Source organism: Euprymna scolopes, chromosome 28 (genome assembly GCF_053919585.1).
Source record: "Euprymna scolopes isolate OS-2025 chromosome 28, ASM5391958v1, whole genome shotgun sequence".
NCBI lineage: Eukaryota > Metazoa > Mollusca > Cephalopoda > Sepiida > Sepiolidae > Euprymna > Euprymna scolopes.
The window spans coordinates 65,275,871-65,295,656 of NC_136509.1; the positions used below are offsets into that span (position 1 = coordinate 65,275,871).

General features: G+C 35.0%; 1 protein-coding gene across 9 annotated transcripts in view; it reads left to right on the forward strand.

Moving 5' to 3' along the window:
• The window catches only part of LOC145249680 (uncharacterized), a 103,035-nt gene that overhangs the window by 56,542 nt on the left and 26,707 nt on the right, over window positions 1-19,786 (forward strand). For all 9 annotated transcript variants that reach the window (XM_080111470.1, XM_080111471.1, XM_080111473.1 and 6 more), the window contains exons 8-10: window positions 3,549-3,698; window positions 4,110-4,268; window positions 12,365-12,456. In XM_080111470.1, the coding sequence (XP_079967596.1) occupies window positions 3,549-3,698; window positions 4,110-4,268; window positions 12,365-12,456 (401 nt within the window). The remainder of the gene's footprint in view (window positions 1-3,548; window positions 3,699-4,109; window positions 4,269-12,364; window positions 12,457-19,786) is intronic.

The window sequence follows — 19,786 nt, forward strand, 5'->3', positions numbered from 1 at the left end:
TTCAGAACCATAAAAAATCAAAATAAATCGGTAAGCACTGTCTCATCTAAAATAATTAGAACAGTATTAAGTATAATTATATATTTATTAAATTATTTTTTTATACTACATATGGTTAAATTTGGCTGATCTCTTGTCACAAGTGTTATTACATGTAAGTGCCGTGGATGCTCGCATCTTAAATATAAGTATATATTTATGATAACTTCCAATAATTATTGCTTGTAAAGTAATAAGAAATTGTTTTCTTCTATCCTGTAACAACAAATAATGATATCATTAACTCACAGAGAATATACTTAAATGCTATTTGGTTATTTAAACTAAATGTACACATGTACAAGTTCCCTGATGACTCCTTTGTTAAAAAAAAAAAAAAAAATATTGTAAAGGCAGTAAAGCCTAGTGTAGCTTGGTTATGTGTATGTATGTATGTATGGATCTGTTGGTGTAATGATGTGGCAGTGAGGCCAATTTAATATGGATAGACTTGATCAAATTCACATCTACTTGTGAAGAGTCTTTAATCCATAGCCGGACTAACCACCATTGGCTAGATAGAATCAAAGATTGAAATAAGTAATATATGTAAAAACTGTACTGTTTCTCAAAAAAAAAAAATGAATAAGTGAAGAACCTTTTCCCTTCTCTAAGTCTTCAGATGAAAGTTTTTCAAAATCTGGATGTGAATTTTTACCCTTTATTTTAGGAATGAAATCGAATGTTCAGTTGTGGCAGAAGATTCTACTGAAGAAATAAACTATTACATTTGACTTACATCATGGGTTGCACTTTTCAAAATACCGTAGCAAGTTTTTTTGTTAATGTCTATAAGCAATTCTATGGTCAATTTTATTACCCAAGCTGACAACATTTAAAGTATGAAAAGTAAAACATTGCTGATTTAATTCTATTGAAATGTGATTTAATTCTATTGAAATGTGATTTAATTCTATTGAAATGTAACACCTATTTTTAAAATGTCTAACATTTGAAGGAAAGTCTTTTTCTTAAAAGGCTAACCTAACTTTGCCTAAAAAATATTTTCTCTTCATTTTAAACAAATTGTAATGTTTCAACTATTCAAGTAGTATTTCTACATCCTATAGTTTAATAACATTCTCTTGCATATGTTTGTTATGCATACATACATGCACTGATATGCATTTTTATATCTAAACACGCACACACACACATATATATGTGTGATTATTTGAAAAAAGAAAACCGAGAATTTATAAAATAATGTTAATCAACGTTTCGTCCCTATATCAGGGGACATCATCAGGATTTTCGAGGTAAAAATGTAGAAAATGATCATAAATCACATGCGAGTAAACATGAAAAAAAGTCCTAAAATCCTTCCCATTCTGGGCAGAATCTACACGTGTGCATGTGGAAAGGTTGAATTAATCTATGGATTTATATATACACTAAAACGTTAATCATATACATATGTACTTTTTTTTTTTTTTTTTTTTTTTTTAAACCATATCCTGTCTAATTTGTTGAAATTGTATGATATACTGCTTTATCCAGGATCTGTATTTATATTTTGTTCCTTGATTATTATATTTCCTATAACAGAGACTAAATTGTAGAAACGTTGTAGAAACCTTTTCTTTGCATGATAGTGCTAGTATTTGAAATAAGTGCTGATTCTAGAAGTTTTCGTTTAGCCCTATCTACAACAAATTTGATAATTTTGCATGTGCAAAGCTGAACGAGTGACCATGTTCAACACAATAGCAAAAAAATGCATTTAAAGAGTTTCCATTCTTTATGTCTCTTCTATGTTCATTAAGTCTAATTTCTAACCTATGTTGTATTTCTCCTATATTTGTTTGATGGCAGTCATTGCAAGGGATAGAGTATGTGCCGGCGTTGGATGTAAGGGTTTTGGGGGAGTGCTTTTTTTAATGTTTGTTTTATTGTTGAAGAAGGTGTTTGTATCGAATATATACCAAGTCTATTGAGAGTGTTGCAAATTTTTGTATTATTAGTATGGGTAAGAATGAAGCGATGTCTGTTTAGTAGTGAAGTATTTGTTGTTTTTTATTTCTGTTTGTTTATATTAGAATAGTTTGTGGCTTTTTTCTTCGCATTAGAAATACATCGGATATTGTAATGAGTTTAAGGTGTTTGTAATGTGTTGAATTTCATCATCAAGATATTGGGGGCTACATATTCTAAAAGCATGCAGGAAAAAACCAATAATCATGCCAGTTTTTATTCTATCATTGTGGTGCGAGTAGTAGTGAATGTAATCGTTTTTGTGTGTAGTTTTTCTATTCACTTTGAAACTCAAATCGTTTTCTGATCTGATGATGAGTATATCTAGAAAAGCTAGAGAGTTGTCTTGTTCGGATTCGTGTGTAAATTTTATGGATGGTTCGACTGAAATTAATTTATTTTTGAGTTGTTCTATTTGTGCGTTTATGGGGAGGAAAATAAGGATATCGTCTATGTATCTGAAGTATGTGGAGTTTTTAGGTAATCTGAATTTGAAAAAGTTGGTCTCTAGAAATTCTAAAAATAGGCAAGCTAGTACTCCGCTGATGGGGTTTCCCATAAGGAGTCCAAATTTTAGTCTCTAATAGGAATTATTGAATTGGAAATAGGTTGTATCGGTGATAAGTTTTATTATTTGTCTTAATATGTCCGGGGAAAAAGGTAAATCGATTGTAATTTTGTTTAGGTGTTTGTGGAGTAGAGTAAGGCATTTTTTGATAGGGATGTTGGCATATATGGAAACTATATTTAGACTGTGCATTGTTTTATTTCGTATGTCAATATTTTTAATTTTATTTAGAAGGTCGCCAAAGTTATTAATATGTGATGTACTAATGGTGACCATTAATGGAGTTAGAATATGGGCAATGGCTCGTGCTAACTTATGAGTGACACTACCGATGTTAGAGATTATGGGTCGCATAGAGATGTTTTCTTTATGTGTTTTGTATTATACAAGGATAGTGGGATGGAATTCTATGTAAGCTGTCCATTTTTTATCGTTTTTGATAAGTTTTTTTATAGATTTATTGAAGGTTTCAATATCTCTATAGATTTTAAGTCTGTCGGAACATATGTATCTCCATCTGATAGTAGTGTGTGCATTTTCTCTAAATATATATTTTTATTTATAATTACTATTCCACCCCTTCATCTGCTTGTGAAATGATGATGTCTTTATTTTTTGTTAAAAGTTTTAAGGTATCAATATATCTCTTTGGTAGTGCTGATTCTTGAGGTTGGGTAGTTGTTAATGATATTACCCCTTGTATGAAGCCATTTGTGAAATCTGAGTCATCTTGTCTATAATTTTTTTTTTTGATTAACTGAGAATTTATAAAATAATGTTTTCCTTTTCAAATAATCATAACGTCAACCATTGCTTGTATTTTTATCTTATTTTTACGTATATATATATATGTGTGTGTGTGTGTGAACTGATATGTATTCTTATATATAAATTTACATAACTGTGGTTTTACAAAAATAAATGAGTGATTTTATTTTCTTATCAATTATTTTTTTTTTGTTTTCAGCCAAATCAAAGTGAACCTTCCCAATCAATAGAGAATCCAATAGAAGAAACAGTTGAAACTGCTGATATGACAATTTCAAGATCTTCATCTCATTCCAATGAAAATAATGCGAATAGCAATGTTGAAGCCTTTAAGCAAACACAGTGCCAGGTATGTAAAACTTGTTTGAATATAAGTATGATATGTTTACATATAAAGTTGTAGTTCTGGATGGTTTATTCCTATTTAACCATTTACAAACTTCTAGAATTTTTTAGATAGACCTTCATAAGCATATATTTTTTGAAATTTCATTATCTATGATACTTGGAGAAGTATATTTTATTTTGATCATTGGAAATACAATATTATTGCAGATTTGTGTTCACACGTGACATCCAAAAAAAAAAAATAAATATGTTTTACTTTAGTTCTAACGTCTGTAAAGTTCATAAACTTCTGATTTCTTTTTTTTTTAAAGCTGAGACATTAGATATTTTTCTTTATTTGGGTCTTCATTTCTTTTTAATTCTTTTCCTATCACATAATTGTTATTTTCTATTTACTTATTTTTTTTTCAAGGTGTGTGGAGAAGAATTCTCATGTGTGGATTCATTACGAGTTCACCTTCGGACACACCTGGCTGATACCCCACTTCGCTGTGACCTTTGCCACTTCATGACCGAGGACAGGGAAGAGTTCAGTCAACACATCCTTTCTCAGCATAAAAATCAGTTAAAGGTGAGATATCGATTCTTTTTATTATTTAAAAAATTCCATCAAGAGTTACTAGCTGGTAAACAATCAGGAGATTTTCTGATTTTCAATCTAATTATAAAAAGAATTTCAAACATTTGCTCATTTTACTATGAGTTTCTTCATCAGCTTTTTTATTCATAAAGTCACTTGAACAAGTAATAAACTCAGTTAATATAATAATGGCCAATCTCAACTGTTATAACAATACTCAAACTTAGCTGAAAATCCAAATTAATAAGTGTAGACATCTACTGTGCCACCTCCCTCCATCCTAAAACAAATGGAAACTAGATGAATTAGTGGGAAGCAAAACAATTGAATTAAAAAAGAAATTATTATAAAAGAGAAAGGTAGTTTGCTTGAAGCATTTGTAGTAAACAAATATGTAAGTGTATCAGAATACTCTTTTTCCAAAAGAAACCAAAAAACTATGCCATAAAATATTTTTTAAAGAATTCTTTTGGGTTGTTTCCTCTTTGAAAAAGAGACGTTTATTCTAAAAAATATCAGACATTTACCATCCCAGTTATATCAAACAGTAAGTCCATATTTACTGATTTCATGTTTATTTCATTTTACATCAGTGAAAGTTCTTGGAAACCATTTGATCTTTATATGAGATACATAGTGTTACAAACGTCCACCTCGACATCGAGTATGTTTCTTCTTTATTCTGTTAGTGATAGGATAAACACTTGATTGTATGTTCGAACTGAGCGAGAATCCACTAATTCCCTATCCTTTTAAAAACCTAACATTCAATTCAGTCTGAAGGAATTCTCTTCCACTGACCGAGCACAGAAAAGGTGTCGTATAGCAGCAGAACAGTTATTACACTGTTATCCGATCTTGGAAATCAAAGATTCAACCAGCTAGAAATATTTCATCAGTGACGGAAAAAGAAAGAAAAACGATTTTGTCAATTCTATTTTTAGACCCAAATGCAAAACAAAGAAAGAACCAGCTAGAAATATTTCATCAACCACGGAAAAAGAAAAGGAACGATTTCGTCAATTCTATTTTTAGAATCGAGATGCAAAACAAAGAAAGAAAAAAAAACAGAAGGCGAAATCCCCTCCCTCACCCTGACACCTTCCGACCAGAGCCCAGTCTTTTTCTTCTGTGGAATCCTTAAGCAACATGATGCGTTTTCAAATATGGCAACGCCGCAGGAAAAAATATCCCAACCAAAAGCAAGTTGGAACGCTTAGCTATCTGTTTTCCTGAAGTGGGAAATATCCTAATTAACACCTCGAAAAAGTTATTTTGGAGCACTGAAAACAGATGCTCTTACTGGATTCTAGGATAGGAATTCATCTAGTCTGGTGGAGTATCTTTTTTACATGAAGTAACATCACTTTAAGAAGGTGCAGCATTTCTCATAAAAGCCGGTGTTTGTTAGCTATACTGAAGAGATCTTATTTAGGCCATGAATACTGTATGATTCTAAATCTTTAGTCAGGGTTGACATGTAGGGAAAACTATCCTCATGCCAAGTTGTCCTGAAAAACCCTTGTACAGTAGAGGGACCTTAGACACTAGTGTCAAGTAGGCATTCAAGCTCTCTTCATAAGCATTTAAATGTTAACTAGTGGGGGAGGGGGGAAACCTGGCCTTGCCCAGTTGTAAAATACGCTTAAATATGATATTTTAATTCATACAGATTTTGTATTTATTATTAAAGCATCAATTTTCTATTGAATATTTATACTGTACCTAATATCTAGTACTGATTTCAAAAGATTAAATTAAAAATAACTTTGGTGTCATTAGCTAGAATCGAAACCAAAACATTTAGCACTCCAGCCATGTTCCCTACCGTTTAAGCTATCAACGGATAGATAAGTAAAATTCAAAATTAAACTACTTTAATTATGAATGCATTTGCACATGCACAAAAGTAATAGAAATATGTCAGCAAGTTGAAACGAACATTAGCATTTCAACTTGCCGACATATTTCTGTGCGTTATTCATCCATCCAAACAAAGATTTTACATGTTATAAACCATCCTTTGTGTATGATTACTATTTCCTGTTTTATGTCAGGTCATGCTACTGGTACCCTGTAACACAGTACTACCTGCCTCATGATCGGGTCACCTGCGACTAAACTGGTTCTCCCACCAGACTTGTTTTGTGAGGAGGGTGGCTAGTCTCACTGAAGGATTAAAAACAAGCCCTTCCAAAAGGCGAATGAACCCTTTTTTGGGGTAAACGGCCAACTAGCACCGTGTATATGTGTGTGTGTATGTATATATATATATATATATATATATATATATATATATATATATATATATATATATATATGAGTTTATTTTACTTGTAAATATTAACTCTTTAATATTTATAATATATTTTAAGTTTACCATTTTGATTACCTTGGTAAACTTATTGTAATTTTTATTTTTTATATATATATATATATATATATATATGCACTGGGTCAGGTCATGTAATGTGCTATTGGTACCATGTAAACCAGTACTACCTGCTGCATGGTTGGGTTACCGGCGACTAAACTGGTTCTCCCACTCGCTTGCCTGGTGAGGAGGGTGGCTAGTCTCCCAGAATGATTAAAAACAAGACCTCACAAAGGGCAGATGAACCCTCTTTGGGGTCAACTGTCAACTAGCTCCACATATATATATATGTACCCTGCTGTCTTGTAGGGTATGCTTCTTTAGGCAAAGGTTAGGGGAAGGAAAAACCCCAAAATCAAACCAAAAGCCTCAACGACGGAGCTTCCCAGCTCCAACGGAAGAGGGCAGCGCCTGTCGGACAGGCGACAAGACGGATCTTGATAAACTAAGAACCCGGCAGCCAACTTTGGAGAAGTTGCCTGTCTCATCTGTTTTGATCTGCAGTGAAACGATTTTGGGCCAAGCGTGTGTGCGTGGCAGTCGTACAGCCACAACCACCTAAAACAAAATACTTTAGCGACTGGCATTCTGTCGTCATCTTCAACCCCTAGAAAAACAAAGAAATAGAATAACTCCTGAGGCGACAGTGCTGTGGGTGAAGGGAGCAGGCCTGGATAAGCTGAAAGCCCTTAGCCCACGACTGCACTCAGGCGACAGATCTAAGATGGTCACTCTCTGGTGACAGTGCCATGACACCAGAGCTCAGCAGCTATATCCGTGACTGGGCTGGCCTGTTTAGGACCACCTCAGCCCACCCCAAATGGGGAGACCTCTAGAAAAGGTGGGGTAAACCTCGGTCACAGCAAAACCTGTCTGGTCAGCTTACCGTGCACATCCCATTAATGTGGTCGCAAAAACAAGATTCTAACCATAGGTGCATGGAACATTCGCACCCTCCAAGATGTGGCGAACACGAACTGCCCAGAACGAAGGACAGCCCTCGTTTGCAAAGAGCTCGCCCGCTTCCATGTTGATGTGGTGGCTCTAAGTAAAACCCGACTCCCCGAAGGGGGCAACATCAGGGAGGCTGGAACGGACTACACCATCCTCTGGAGAGGCAGGCCCCAGAGGAGCCACGCATCCACGGTGTTGGCTTTGCCATCCGTTCCCAGCTGGTGCAGCAGTACAACCTTGTTCCCAAGGCCATCAGTGAGCGCCTGATGACTGTCCGCATCCCCATCACATGGGATAGACACCTTACGCTCATTTCAGTCTATGCTCATTTCAGTCTACGCCCCGACTTTAACCTTTACCAATGAAGACAAAGCTGCCTTCTACACCCAGCTTGACCGCACCATCCAGACAGTGTCCGTCAATGACAAGCTTGTTGTGCTGGGCGACTTAACGCCTGAATAGGCAAGGACCACCGCCTGTGGGAGGGAATCATCGGCCGCTACAACATTGGAAGCTGTAACGCCAATTGCCAACTCCTACTGGGTCTATGTGCAGAACATCAACTCGTGGTAACCAACACAATCTTTCAGCTACCCAAACGACAAAAGACCACATGGAGACACCCCAGATCCAAACACTGTCACACCCTGGACTACGTTCTGACCAGAACCAGAGACCGAGGAGACGTTCATATCACGCGATCCATGCCTGGGGCGGATGACTGCTGGACGGATCACGGACTCCTGATCTCCCGATTTTCCATGATGATCATTCGACCACCCAAAAGGACACCTAATAGCGTGCCAAACCAACGTTTTGACTGTAGCAAACTCCACAACCCACAGCTGGCACAGAATTTCAGGGAGGCCTGCGAACGACACCTCGCAGAGCCCGTGAGTCCGGCGACAGTAGAGCACCAATGGACCACACTCAGAGATGCCCTGACCCGTGCTGCAGAGAAGGTACTGGGTCACACCATCAAGAAAAGGCAGGACTGGTTTGATGAGAATGACTCCACCATCTCTCGTCTCATTGAAGCAAAACGTCAAGCACGTCTGATTTCAGAGAACCAACCTACAGCTGCCAACAAACGTGCTCACAAGGTAGCTGTAGCAGACTGCCAAAAAAAGATTCGTGAAGCCCAGAACATCTGGTGGCAGAGAAAAGCTGCTGAGATCCAGTGACCTGCGCAGTTTTTACGCAGCAACGAAGGAAATTTTTGGTCCCACACGATCAACAGTAGGCAGCCTAAAGGACGCAAATGGGATTACGACCATCTCTGACTGTGAGGGCATCCTGGAAAGATGGAGGTGTCCTTGATGATCATGCTGACACCCCAGATGATCTCTTGAGAATGACCCCACAGCATCCCGTCCATCTCTTGATGGCATTCCCACCCTCCATCTAGGACTTCAACAGGGCCCTGAAACGTATGAAGCCCGGTAAGGCCCCAAGGCCAGATAACATCCCGCTGGAGCTCCTCACTCACGGTGGCCCTGAGCTGAGAAATCGTTTGATGCTGCTCCTGATACTAAAAATATGGGCGACCAAGACTCTCCCCAGCGACTTTCGTGATGCTAATATCATTACCATCTTCAAGAAGGGGGACAGGGAGAACTGTAACAACTACCGGGGAATATCATTGCTTAGTATCACGAATAAGATTTTCGCTCAGATTCTCCTTGACCGCCTGCTCATCCTTGCAGAGGACGTCCTGCCGGAGACCCAGTGCGGGTTTCGACCTTCCCGGGGGACAGTAGACATGATTTTCTGTGTCAGGCAACTGCAGGAGAAAAGCCTTGAACAGCAACAGCCCATGATGTTCATCTTTTGGGACCTTAAAAAAGGTTTTGATAAAGTGCCACGACCTGCCATGTGGGCTGTCCTCGTGAGATACATATGAAAGGTTTGGGATGCAGGTCAACACTGACAAGACCAAGACCCTCGTCCAACATCCGCCAGGACAGACTCTCCCAGCCCTTAATATCACAATTAACAACGAACCACTAGAGGAGGTAGATCAATTCTCTTATCTTGGAAGCATTTTAACATCTACTCCTAAATGCAAGAAGGACGTGGAGAACAGAATAAGGGCAGCCCATTCTACATTTGGACGACTCAACTGTCGCGTATTTAACAACCACACACTTATGATGACCACAAAGATAATGGTGTTCTGGGCAGTTGTCCTCTCAACACTCCTGTACGCCTGTGAAACGTGGACACTATACAGAAGTGAAATAAAACATCTGGAATGCTTCCAACAAACAAAATTAAGGCAAATTATGAAAATACCCTGGCAGAGCCATACCTCCAACTCTGAGGTACTAGAATGTGCCAAAATTACAAGTGTTGAGGCCACTATTATCCGCTACCGCCTCCGCTGGGCAGGCCACGCCCACAGAATGCAAAATTCAAGGTTTCCCAACAGAATGATGTAGGGAGAACTGGCAAAAGGAACCAGACCACAAGGAGCACCAAAAATATGCTACAAAGACCAGCTGAAGCGCACTCTGGCAGCAACTTACATTGACCACTCCTTGTGAGAAGAGGCTGCCAGGAACAGGAAGGCGTGGAGGAACACTGTACACCGTGGCAGTGCTTACTTTGAGATGGGAAGGAGAAAAAAGGAAGAGGCTGGGAGAAGAAGGAGAAGAGAGTGAGAGCAAACTCATTTCCCTCCCCTCGGCTCTTCCGCCATAGAATTGGACTGTACAGCCATGTATCACATAGGCACCCACCCACCTCACGACAGGACCCAATGCTTAGATACGAGTAGGAGCCAACTACAACTATTTCCTGTTAATTTCAATATTATGTGACCAGTAGTTTAAGAGTTTATTGGTTAAATATTTTCATACAAACTGGCTCACATCCATACGTCTATTGTTTTATTTATATAGATTATTATGAAAAATAGATATACAAAGATTTATAGTCTTAATAAGACTTTCGTTTGTTTTGTTCATCTGTCACGTCACTTCAATACCCGAGTATTCTACATTGCTAACAGCCTTCTCATACACTTATATAAGTTTATTATGCTATTGCTCTATAAATGTATTTGCATTTAATATTTAATGCTGACAATTAGTATTTGTAAAATGTTGCTACAGAATCCAACATGATCTCTCCATTTCTCACCTTTGTGGTTAACAGCAACTGATACAGCATTCAAAAAGCCAATTTTAAGAAGAGTAACACATTTGAAAAGTGAAATAGTTATGAAACTGGCAGTGTGAACATTTTGAATATTTTATGTAATTCTTTTTCCCATTTTAATACTTTTGTGTTACACGCCCTTTCACATTGACCACTGTTTTGTATTCCCTACATTACCATCATTTACGATATCTCATGTAACCAGAATAGTTATTTTACATATAAAATGAATTATCATTTGTTTTTACATGTGAAGTGAACCCTGAAACTACTTCACTAATTATTCTGAAATTTGAGACATAGATTTAATGCATAACAACACATAAGGTTTTTTGCTGAGTGTAATATACTTGAAGACAGATTTATACATGCATGAAAATGACTCTTGGAAACAAATAATGTCTTTTTACTGAAAAATGTTCTTTTCCATATAATAGAGGAGACTTCAATATATCATTTAGTAATGTTATTCATTAAATTTCTCTTCACCTTCAATAACAGCTTTTATGTGAAATATGAATCCCCTACATGCCAGAATTAGGTAGTCCTACTTCATGAAGCTTTTTAGGCATTATTTAATGTTATGAGGGTGTTTATCAATTTTTTTCTCAACTCTGTTCCAAGATTGTTCAAAAGATTGAGATAGGGTGAACTAAGAGACGAAATATCGTGTAATGATGAAAATTTCCCACATCTATTTCAACATTCTGTGAACTTGCTGTGGTAGTTCTTTTATATTAGCTTTTCTGATCTTAAATGATCTCTACTAATCACTTAAGACTTTTATCTGATGCCATTGTCGACAACATTTCAAATTGTTCCTTTTGACAAGCAGTATTCTTTTGTAATCAAATGCATGAATTGTCTAGGATTACCACCAATGATCTGCTGTATTTGCCAAATAAATCCAAGTATTCTAGTGCCATTAGTGTGCCTATAATATTTCTTATGTTTGATAATGGTGATACCTTTCCGTTTAAGACTTTTAACTCTTTGTAAAATTTATAAATAATTAAGTGACTTTTAAAAAATATTTTATTCCCAAATGACTATATCCAATCATGATAAAAACTGTAGTTTTTGTATAACTATATAAGCAGATTGTTAATTCTTAAATATAGAAAATATAAATCAAATAATGTTCCTACTATAGTAAAAATAACATATGCTCTCAACTACCTTACACTATATATATCCCTCTCATTTTATTAAATCCAGATTTTAATATTTCTATATCGTCGCCCCCCCCCCCCCCCCGAAAATGTGCAAGACTTTTTTTTCTTTTAAAAAATTAATACATAATTGTGTAGGAGTTTTTTTTAATCAATAACGTATACATACTAGCGCAAGATTAATGTGGAAGGTTATAAAATATTACGTGTTAGGACCATAATAATGGTCAAGGGGAACTAACTCTTTTCTTTAAAGGTGGAGTTGCTTCCCCTGATTTAACTCTGATAATTTATATGAAATAGATTTGAAAGAATCTTTTTGGGCTTACCCAATTTAAAAATGTTATATTATAAAATGAGTAAATTCGCAACAATTACTCATTTAAAAAAATGATATTCTCCTTTATCTTTTCTGTTTCTTTTAGGGTGTTGAAGAAGCTTTTACTTCACGTGCTAGTCTTTTTGGTAATGATTACTACTCAATTGAAGGGGGAGATGCAAACAAGGCCCAATCTCAGTAAGTTTTTGCTTTTCTGTTTTCTTATTTGTGAATGGCTTAATATGACCTCCATCCCATTCTTTACTATAATACAGTGGTGTAGTTGATATAGACAAAGATTTCAGTAAAACAACTGGCCCTGACGCCATTCCAATTATAGTGCTGAAAAAGCTTCAACCAGAACTTGCCCCCATACTTACAAAACTGTTTAAGCGTTGGAAAACCTCATCAGTATGCCCTGTATTTAAGAATTCAGGTGATAAGTCCTCTCAGTACAGACTAATAAGTCTTCTGTGTGTCATGAGTAAGTTGCTGGGATCCATATTAAATAAAGAAGTAGTCAACCACCTCAGCAGAAATAATTTTCTTAGTGACATGCAATATGGTTTCGGTTCTGCGAGATCTACAGCAGATGTGCTAACAGTTATATCTCATAGGATTAGTGAATTTCTCGACAAAGGCTTCCTTTCTAGGGCAATTGCTCTTGATATTTCAAAGGCCTTCGACAATGTATGGTATAAAGGCCTACTTCACAATATTTCCAGCTACGGTATAACTGGAAATGTTTTCTCAATCATTAAATCATTTCTCTCTTGTTGATCTACATCAATGATCTCCCAAAACACATACTTAAATCATTCGTTGACACCTATGCTGATGAGACGACCATCTATGGCAACACATCAAAGGCAGTAAATGATAAAGTTCTCTCTGATTCTCTCTCCTCTGATCTTGAGTGCATGGTACAGTAGGGCAGGTCGATTTGCAACTTTTCTCAGAAAGTCAACATGGCACTGGTGATGATAGTTGGGATTTGATGTGATAAGAACATATACCAAAAATTAGATTTCCATCTTGAACAGAAAAGTGAGCATTTAATTTTAAAAATCGTGTAGAAAAATGCTGAAAAATCCTTCATTTTCATTGTATTTTTTACAACACTGACTTTGAAATTTCACTATTTTTATAAAATATTCAATTAAAATTGATATATTTATATGAAATAGATTGAAAGAAAAATAAATACATGAATTATAATTTTAATTATGAATCACAACTAGCAAAATATCTCAACTTTTACTGCATTGATTAAACAAAAATTGTAAAAAAAGCTAATTAGCAACTAAGTCTTTTAAATTTCACAATTCAAAAAGATATGTGGAGATGTATTTCACAATATAACAACTTGATACAAGTTACAGAACCATGTATTTTAATTTTTTTATTAGAGGCAATAATATAAACTTATAGAACTAAATTGTTCTGTATAATTTCCTTTTGAGGAAAAGGAAGGTCTAATTTGCTGGCACAATGACTTTGTAATAATGTGTCTGTGTCTTGCTTCCTGCCCATATACAACTTTTTGAGAAAAATCAATCAAATTCGACCAGTGTGTGGCTGCAAAATTTAGAGCAGTAATATTTTTCATTTTTTTTTTTTTTTTTTTTTTAGTTGTTCACTATTTCTGGAAAAACAACACAAAAACAAAACAAAACAATTATTTGAAAACACTTATTTTTTTTATATTTTTGCGATGTAATATGAATAAAAAACTAACTATTGTTTGGGTAAATTAAGAAAACTAATAAAATTTAATGGATAAATATTTATTTACCTAATGGACAAAATCGTTTGAATGCCCTCTTCTCTCACATCCAATTCATCTGAGTTTATCATCGATATTATATTTTCCGGAAGTAGTGCAAAAGCACTATATATTGAACAGTTTAAAACAGTAATTTGGATTTCAGTTAACTGTTTTGTTCTCTGGTTGGTTAAAAAAAAATATTGTCGGTTTGGATCTCAAACTGCATACACTTGGATGATAAATTTGACCAAAATGTTTAATTTATCATAGTGTTTGAGGATAGACAACTTTAGTCCATAAACACATTAATCTTGGGACTTATGTTAGCCATCTTCCTTGATTCAAGGGCCCAATTTTCGAAGTTAACTTCTCCAGAAGAAATGCCAACAGCATACTCCAAAAGTAGCCTCTGGTCTTCACACTTAAATTATTTGTTTCTTCTGCTGTCAGATAATGATGATCGGGAGGGGACACTAATTTTTTAGGATTCTACTTGAGGCAAATCTTGATAATTATTGATACAAAGTTTCCCCAAAGGACCAGTAAATGTCATTAGGCTTTTTGTTGTTCCATCAATTAATTTAAAAATTGCTGTAAATAGCAGTTCTTCTAGTTGAACTTGAAAATTGGAAAATTTGCATGTTTAATAATAGAGCCAGATTACATAATAAATACCAATGTATTTTATTTTCCACAAAAAAGGAACATAATTGCAGGTGAATCTATAGAATTAATTTTACCTCCTTGTTAGGAGGACAAGTGCAGATTATGTGCTTTGTTTGACAATTTTCTGTCTTGCACTTTACTGCAAAGTCATCACATCTCAAGGCAAAAAGTTTACAGCTACAAGAAGATATATCAAACAGTCTGTCTAGCTGTTTCTTCATTCTTTTCACTTTGATTGCTGCAAGAGATTTCCTGTCAATCTGTTTGGCTCTCTTATAGCAAAATATATTGACCTTCTGTCCTATATAATGTTACCTTAACAAGGGTATTTGTGGATTAACTGTTTGTTGAATACTAATTATTTCCTGGGCAATTAACTTAGAAATCTCACTATTTTTTAAGTGGGATAACTGTTTTCGAGGAAATAACTAAACTGGATGACTTGTGAAGTTGGGGTGCTGTTTCATCTAAATGACGAGGTGGACCAGCAAATTTTGTGAACCACGGGTTAAAACTGAATGTCGTGCTACTGACATTCTAATCTGAAAAGTAAAATAAATAAATGGATTGTAACTGAAGGAAACTGTTTTAGGCTATGTTCCAGTTTCATACATAAAAAAATAAGTGCTAGTTATAAGAAATAATAAAAAACTTTGTAGAGTTCAATTAGATGTATTGAAGAGAGAGGAGCAAACCAAATCAGAGGCATAGTTGTGTTTAGTTTAGACATTTTTAGCAGATTTCAGTTCCTCCTTCGATAACATTTAATAGATTTTTTTAGAGATTTATTCTTGCTGTAGCTGTGCCATTTTAAATGAGTGTTTAGTGTTTGAAAAACCAGTGCTTCTGCATCTATGTTACTATGCTATTTTTAATATTATTTTCAAGTTAAATTTAATTTTTATGATATTTTTGTTTATTAAATTTTTAGGTGAAAGTACAGAATAGTTACAATACAACCTCTTTCCCATATTAAGAATGGCTTTCTAAATAACAAAGTTATTTTAGCACAATAACATAGAAGCACAAATAACGAAAAACCTTTAAAGGGGTTTCCTTATTTACTCATATTAACCTTTGTGGGTTATCTGATTTTAAAACTATAATTTTAGAAGAAAAACACTGCTTAAAAACAATTACTCCCTAAAAATAAAAGAAATTAAAATTTGACACTAATTTTCTGCAAAGTATTTTTTATTAAGTAGAAAAACTTGAAAATTTACGTAGTTATGTTTCGTAAAGAATGTGTAGAATAAACTTGTATGGACTATTTTTTTTTTTTTAATATAAAACTGGAGTGTTACCATATTTTAATAAAAATTTCAAATAGAATTTGATGTGAAATATTATGTTGGTGCAAAATAATGTTTTTGATGTTCAAACGAACGTCAAAAAATGCCATTTTTTTTGCGCCAACCTAATAAAAAAACAAATTAAAAAAAGATAAAACAAATATGTTTAAATTCACTGCAGACACTTGAAATATAATAATACATATTTTAAACAAGTCTTTTTCGTTTTTCCTTTCAAAATAATTAAGCCTAAAGCGTAATGTTTTCAAATTAAATAATAAACAAGCGTTAATTTTCAATATCAATAACGAGCGTGTTTTGCGACGATGAAATCTAAAATGTTTCCACTCCAAAAAAGTTCCTGAAATGAAAAACAAACTTTGGTCATTGTTATTTAAAAAACATAATTTTGCCTTTACAGTTAATATTTATTTTATTAATTCATTATCCTCACTCATTTTATTTAAAAATGTAGTTTAAAACATATTGCAAATAATGATTCTATTTTCTTAACAGTACGGATTGTTTTGATGATGGGACGTTCTTAACAATTCACCGAAAAACTTTAAATCGTTTCAATTTTTCAACTTTTAAAGTCATTTCCTTAAGCAAAGATAACGATTTTGAGAAAAATATTTCGTGTAGGCCTTTTCTATCTCAAACCCCAACTATCCTCACCATTGCCTCACCGGGGTTCCAAAATCGACCTGCCCTAATGGTGCAGTGGGGGAAGAGGTGGCTGGTTACTTTTAATGCATCAAAACCCAAGCTTCTATCTTTACATCATCAACGCTCTGAACCCCATGTGGCGTCAGTTGAAATAGATGGTGCTCGTTTTGGGGAGGCTCCATGTTTTGACAAGCTTCTGAGATTGACCTTTACTCCTGATCTGAAATGGAACACGTACATCAAGTCTGTTGCCAAGGTCGCTTGGAAAATGGTAGGATCCTTCTATCGCTCCAGGAGATATCTCACTGCTGATGCAATTCTCTATCTATATAAAAGTCAAGTATGTCCAAGGATGGAGTACTGCTGCCACATCTGGGCAGGAGCTGCTAAAAACAGCCTATCCTGCCTTAACAGAGTACAAAATAGACTTTGTGGCTTAGTGGGGGATGCCCTTTTCTTTTCCCTGCAAACTCTTTCCCATGCAAGCCTGTTTTTGTTTTGTTGTTATTTCCATGGCAAGTGCTCGTCTGGGCTCCAATCTCTGGTCGCCCCTCGTCAATATTTCACGAAAAACACCCGTCTAGCTGAAACCACTGTCAATTTTCCCCACTCTTTATCTGTGCCTAAATGAAAACGTAGATTCCATGAACAAAGCTTCTTTCTTAGAACTGCACGCCTGTGGAACTCTCTTCTGTTTGCCTGTTTCCTACCTGACTACAAATTGGATGTCTTCAAGTCCAACATAAACGAATTCCTGATAAACCGTCCCCTTAAGTAAGACACTTTTTCAAATTTCCATTATTTACTATAAACTATTACTATGATATTATCCCATTAATTACTGTACATGCAATAACCCTTATCCCCCAGTGGCTTCCGGGCCTTGATAAGTGGTGACTACCATATAAAAAAAAGAAAAGAAAAGAAAAAAAGGTGTGTCTGCCCTGTTGGTGAGGTCATGAATTTGCTATCTACAGCCTTATGCAGAGGAGTAATCCCCTCAAAAAATGAGGCAACCTGTATACCATGGATGGCAACTCATGATGTCTTAGGACAGGATTCTGGTAACTGAGCAATTTTTCCATTTCAACCTTTACTTTAACTAGATTAGAGAAGCCCATTCTGATCAATTGTGTCTAGTATCTATAAGTTTATTCTCAACCATATTATTCAATCTGATTCTTAATAATGCTAAAGAATGTTTTTAAAGAGTAGAGCATATTCTAACAAGACGAAAAATGACTTCTCTTTAAGCGTGAACAATATGGCTCAACATGAATTAGAATCAAAATAAAGCATTAAATATAAAATCGTTATCTGGTTCTAAAAAGTTTTGGACACCATATATGTATACATGTGTGTGTATGTATGTATGTATATATATGTATATATATATACACACAGGGGGCAGCAAAAGTAATTCCTCTATTGTATTTAATAACTTATATTAATTTTAATTATTTTTTATTGAACATAAATTTATTATATTACATAAAATAAGGAATAATGAACAAATGAAAAAAATTGCAGAAGTTTTAGGAAATTTAAGTATGATTTAAATTTGAATAAAAAATTATTTAACATTTTTAATGCAATGTTTAATCTTACCACAACTCTTCTACAAACTGTTTGAAAACATTTTCATACTTTACTTATTTAAAATCAAGAATTAAGAAAAAGTTATCGCAAAGTTATCTGAAATATTTTTATAAAAAACAATTTTTGAAATAAAGCAAACAAAAAACAGTTAGTAAATTCGAATACAAAATGGCGTATTTCTAAATTAAAAAGGAGCTCAATTTCAACCTAGAAAACTCAAATAGCAAAAAGAGGCATTACTTTTGCTGCACTCTATATATAACTAGCTGTAATAGCTCCCCTGGTTTGGAATTTTCAATAACTATGAGAGGTCAGTAAAAAATATATATATAAAATTAGTAAATGTTATAGGGTAAGCTGATCTATCCATTCAAAGAATAATGGACTTATCCAGAGACTATGAATGTAGATAAATCTAAACATTGATGTCGCGATTCATGGCAGTTATGTCTCCAGATGCATGATCTCTACTTTTATAACATACTTTTGCTTATATTTTGTTAACTATACCACTGCATTTTTATTACTGATTTGTAAAGCTACAACAGTAAATAAATATTTCTATTGCAGAAAGTTTTCATAAGAAAATCTCAAAATGATCAAAACTTGTTCAAAATTTTAAAATCAAAATAATTTTCTGTCTGTTCTTATGGCTTAAATTTCATTAAAGTCAGGTTTTAAAATATCTGGTGGAGTTGGGGTTCATGTCCCTTAATGAATCCCTTAAAACCCAGCAGCTCAGGTTCAATGCTCAATAGAGAAGTAGTCAAGCACCTCAGCAAAAATAACCTTCTTGGTGACGTCCAATATGGATTCCGTTCTGCTAGATCTGCAGCAAATGTACTTAGGATTATATTATAGGATTAGCGAATCTCTTGACGGAGGCTTCCTTTCTAGGGCAATTGCTCTTGACATATTAAAGGTCTTTGATAGGGTATGGAATAAAGGTCTACTCCACAAAATCTCCAGCTATGGTATAGCTGGAAATGTCTTCTCAATTTTTAAGTCATTTATCTCTGATAGACTCATAAGAGTAGTGGTTGATGGGCAGAAATCAGAAGCTCATAGTATTAATGCTGGAGTCCCTCAGGGGTCCATCCTGGGTCCAACTCTCTTCCTGATCTACATGAATGATCTCCCAAAACACATACTTAAATCGTTCGTTGACATCTATGCTGATGACACAACCATCTACGGCAACACATCAAAGGCTGTAAATGACAAAGTTCTCTCTGATTCTCTCTCCTCTGATCTTGAGTGCGTGGTCCACTGGGGGAGGAGGTGGCTGGTTACTTTTAATGCATCTAAAACCAAGCTCCTATCTTTACATCATTAATGCTCTGATCCCTCTCTGGCATCAATTGATATGGGTGGCTCTCGTCTAGGGGAAGCTCCATGTTTTGATAAGCTTCTTGGCTTGACCTTTACCCCTGACCTGAAATGGAACACGTACATCAAGTCAGTTGCCAAGATCGCTGGAAAAATGGTAGGATCCTTCTATCGATCCGGTAAATATCTCACTGCTGATCCAATT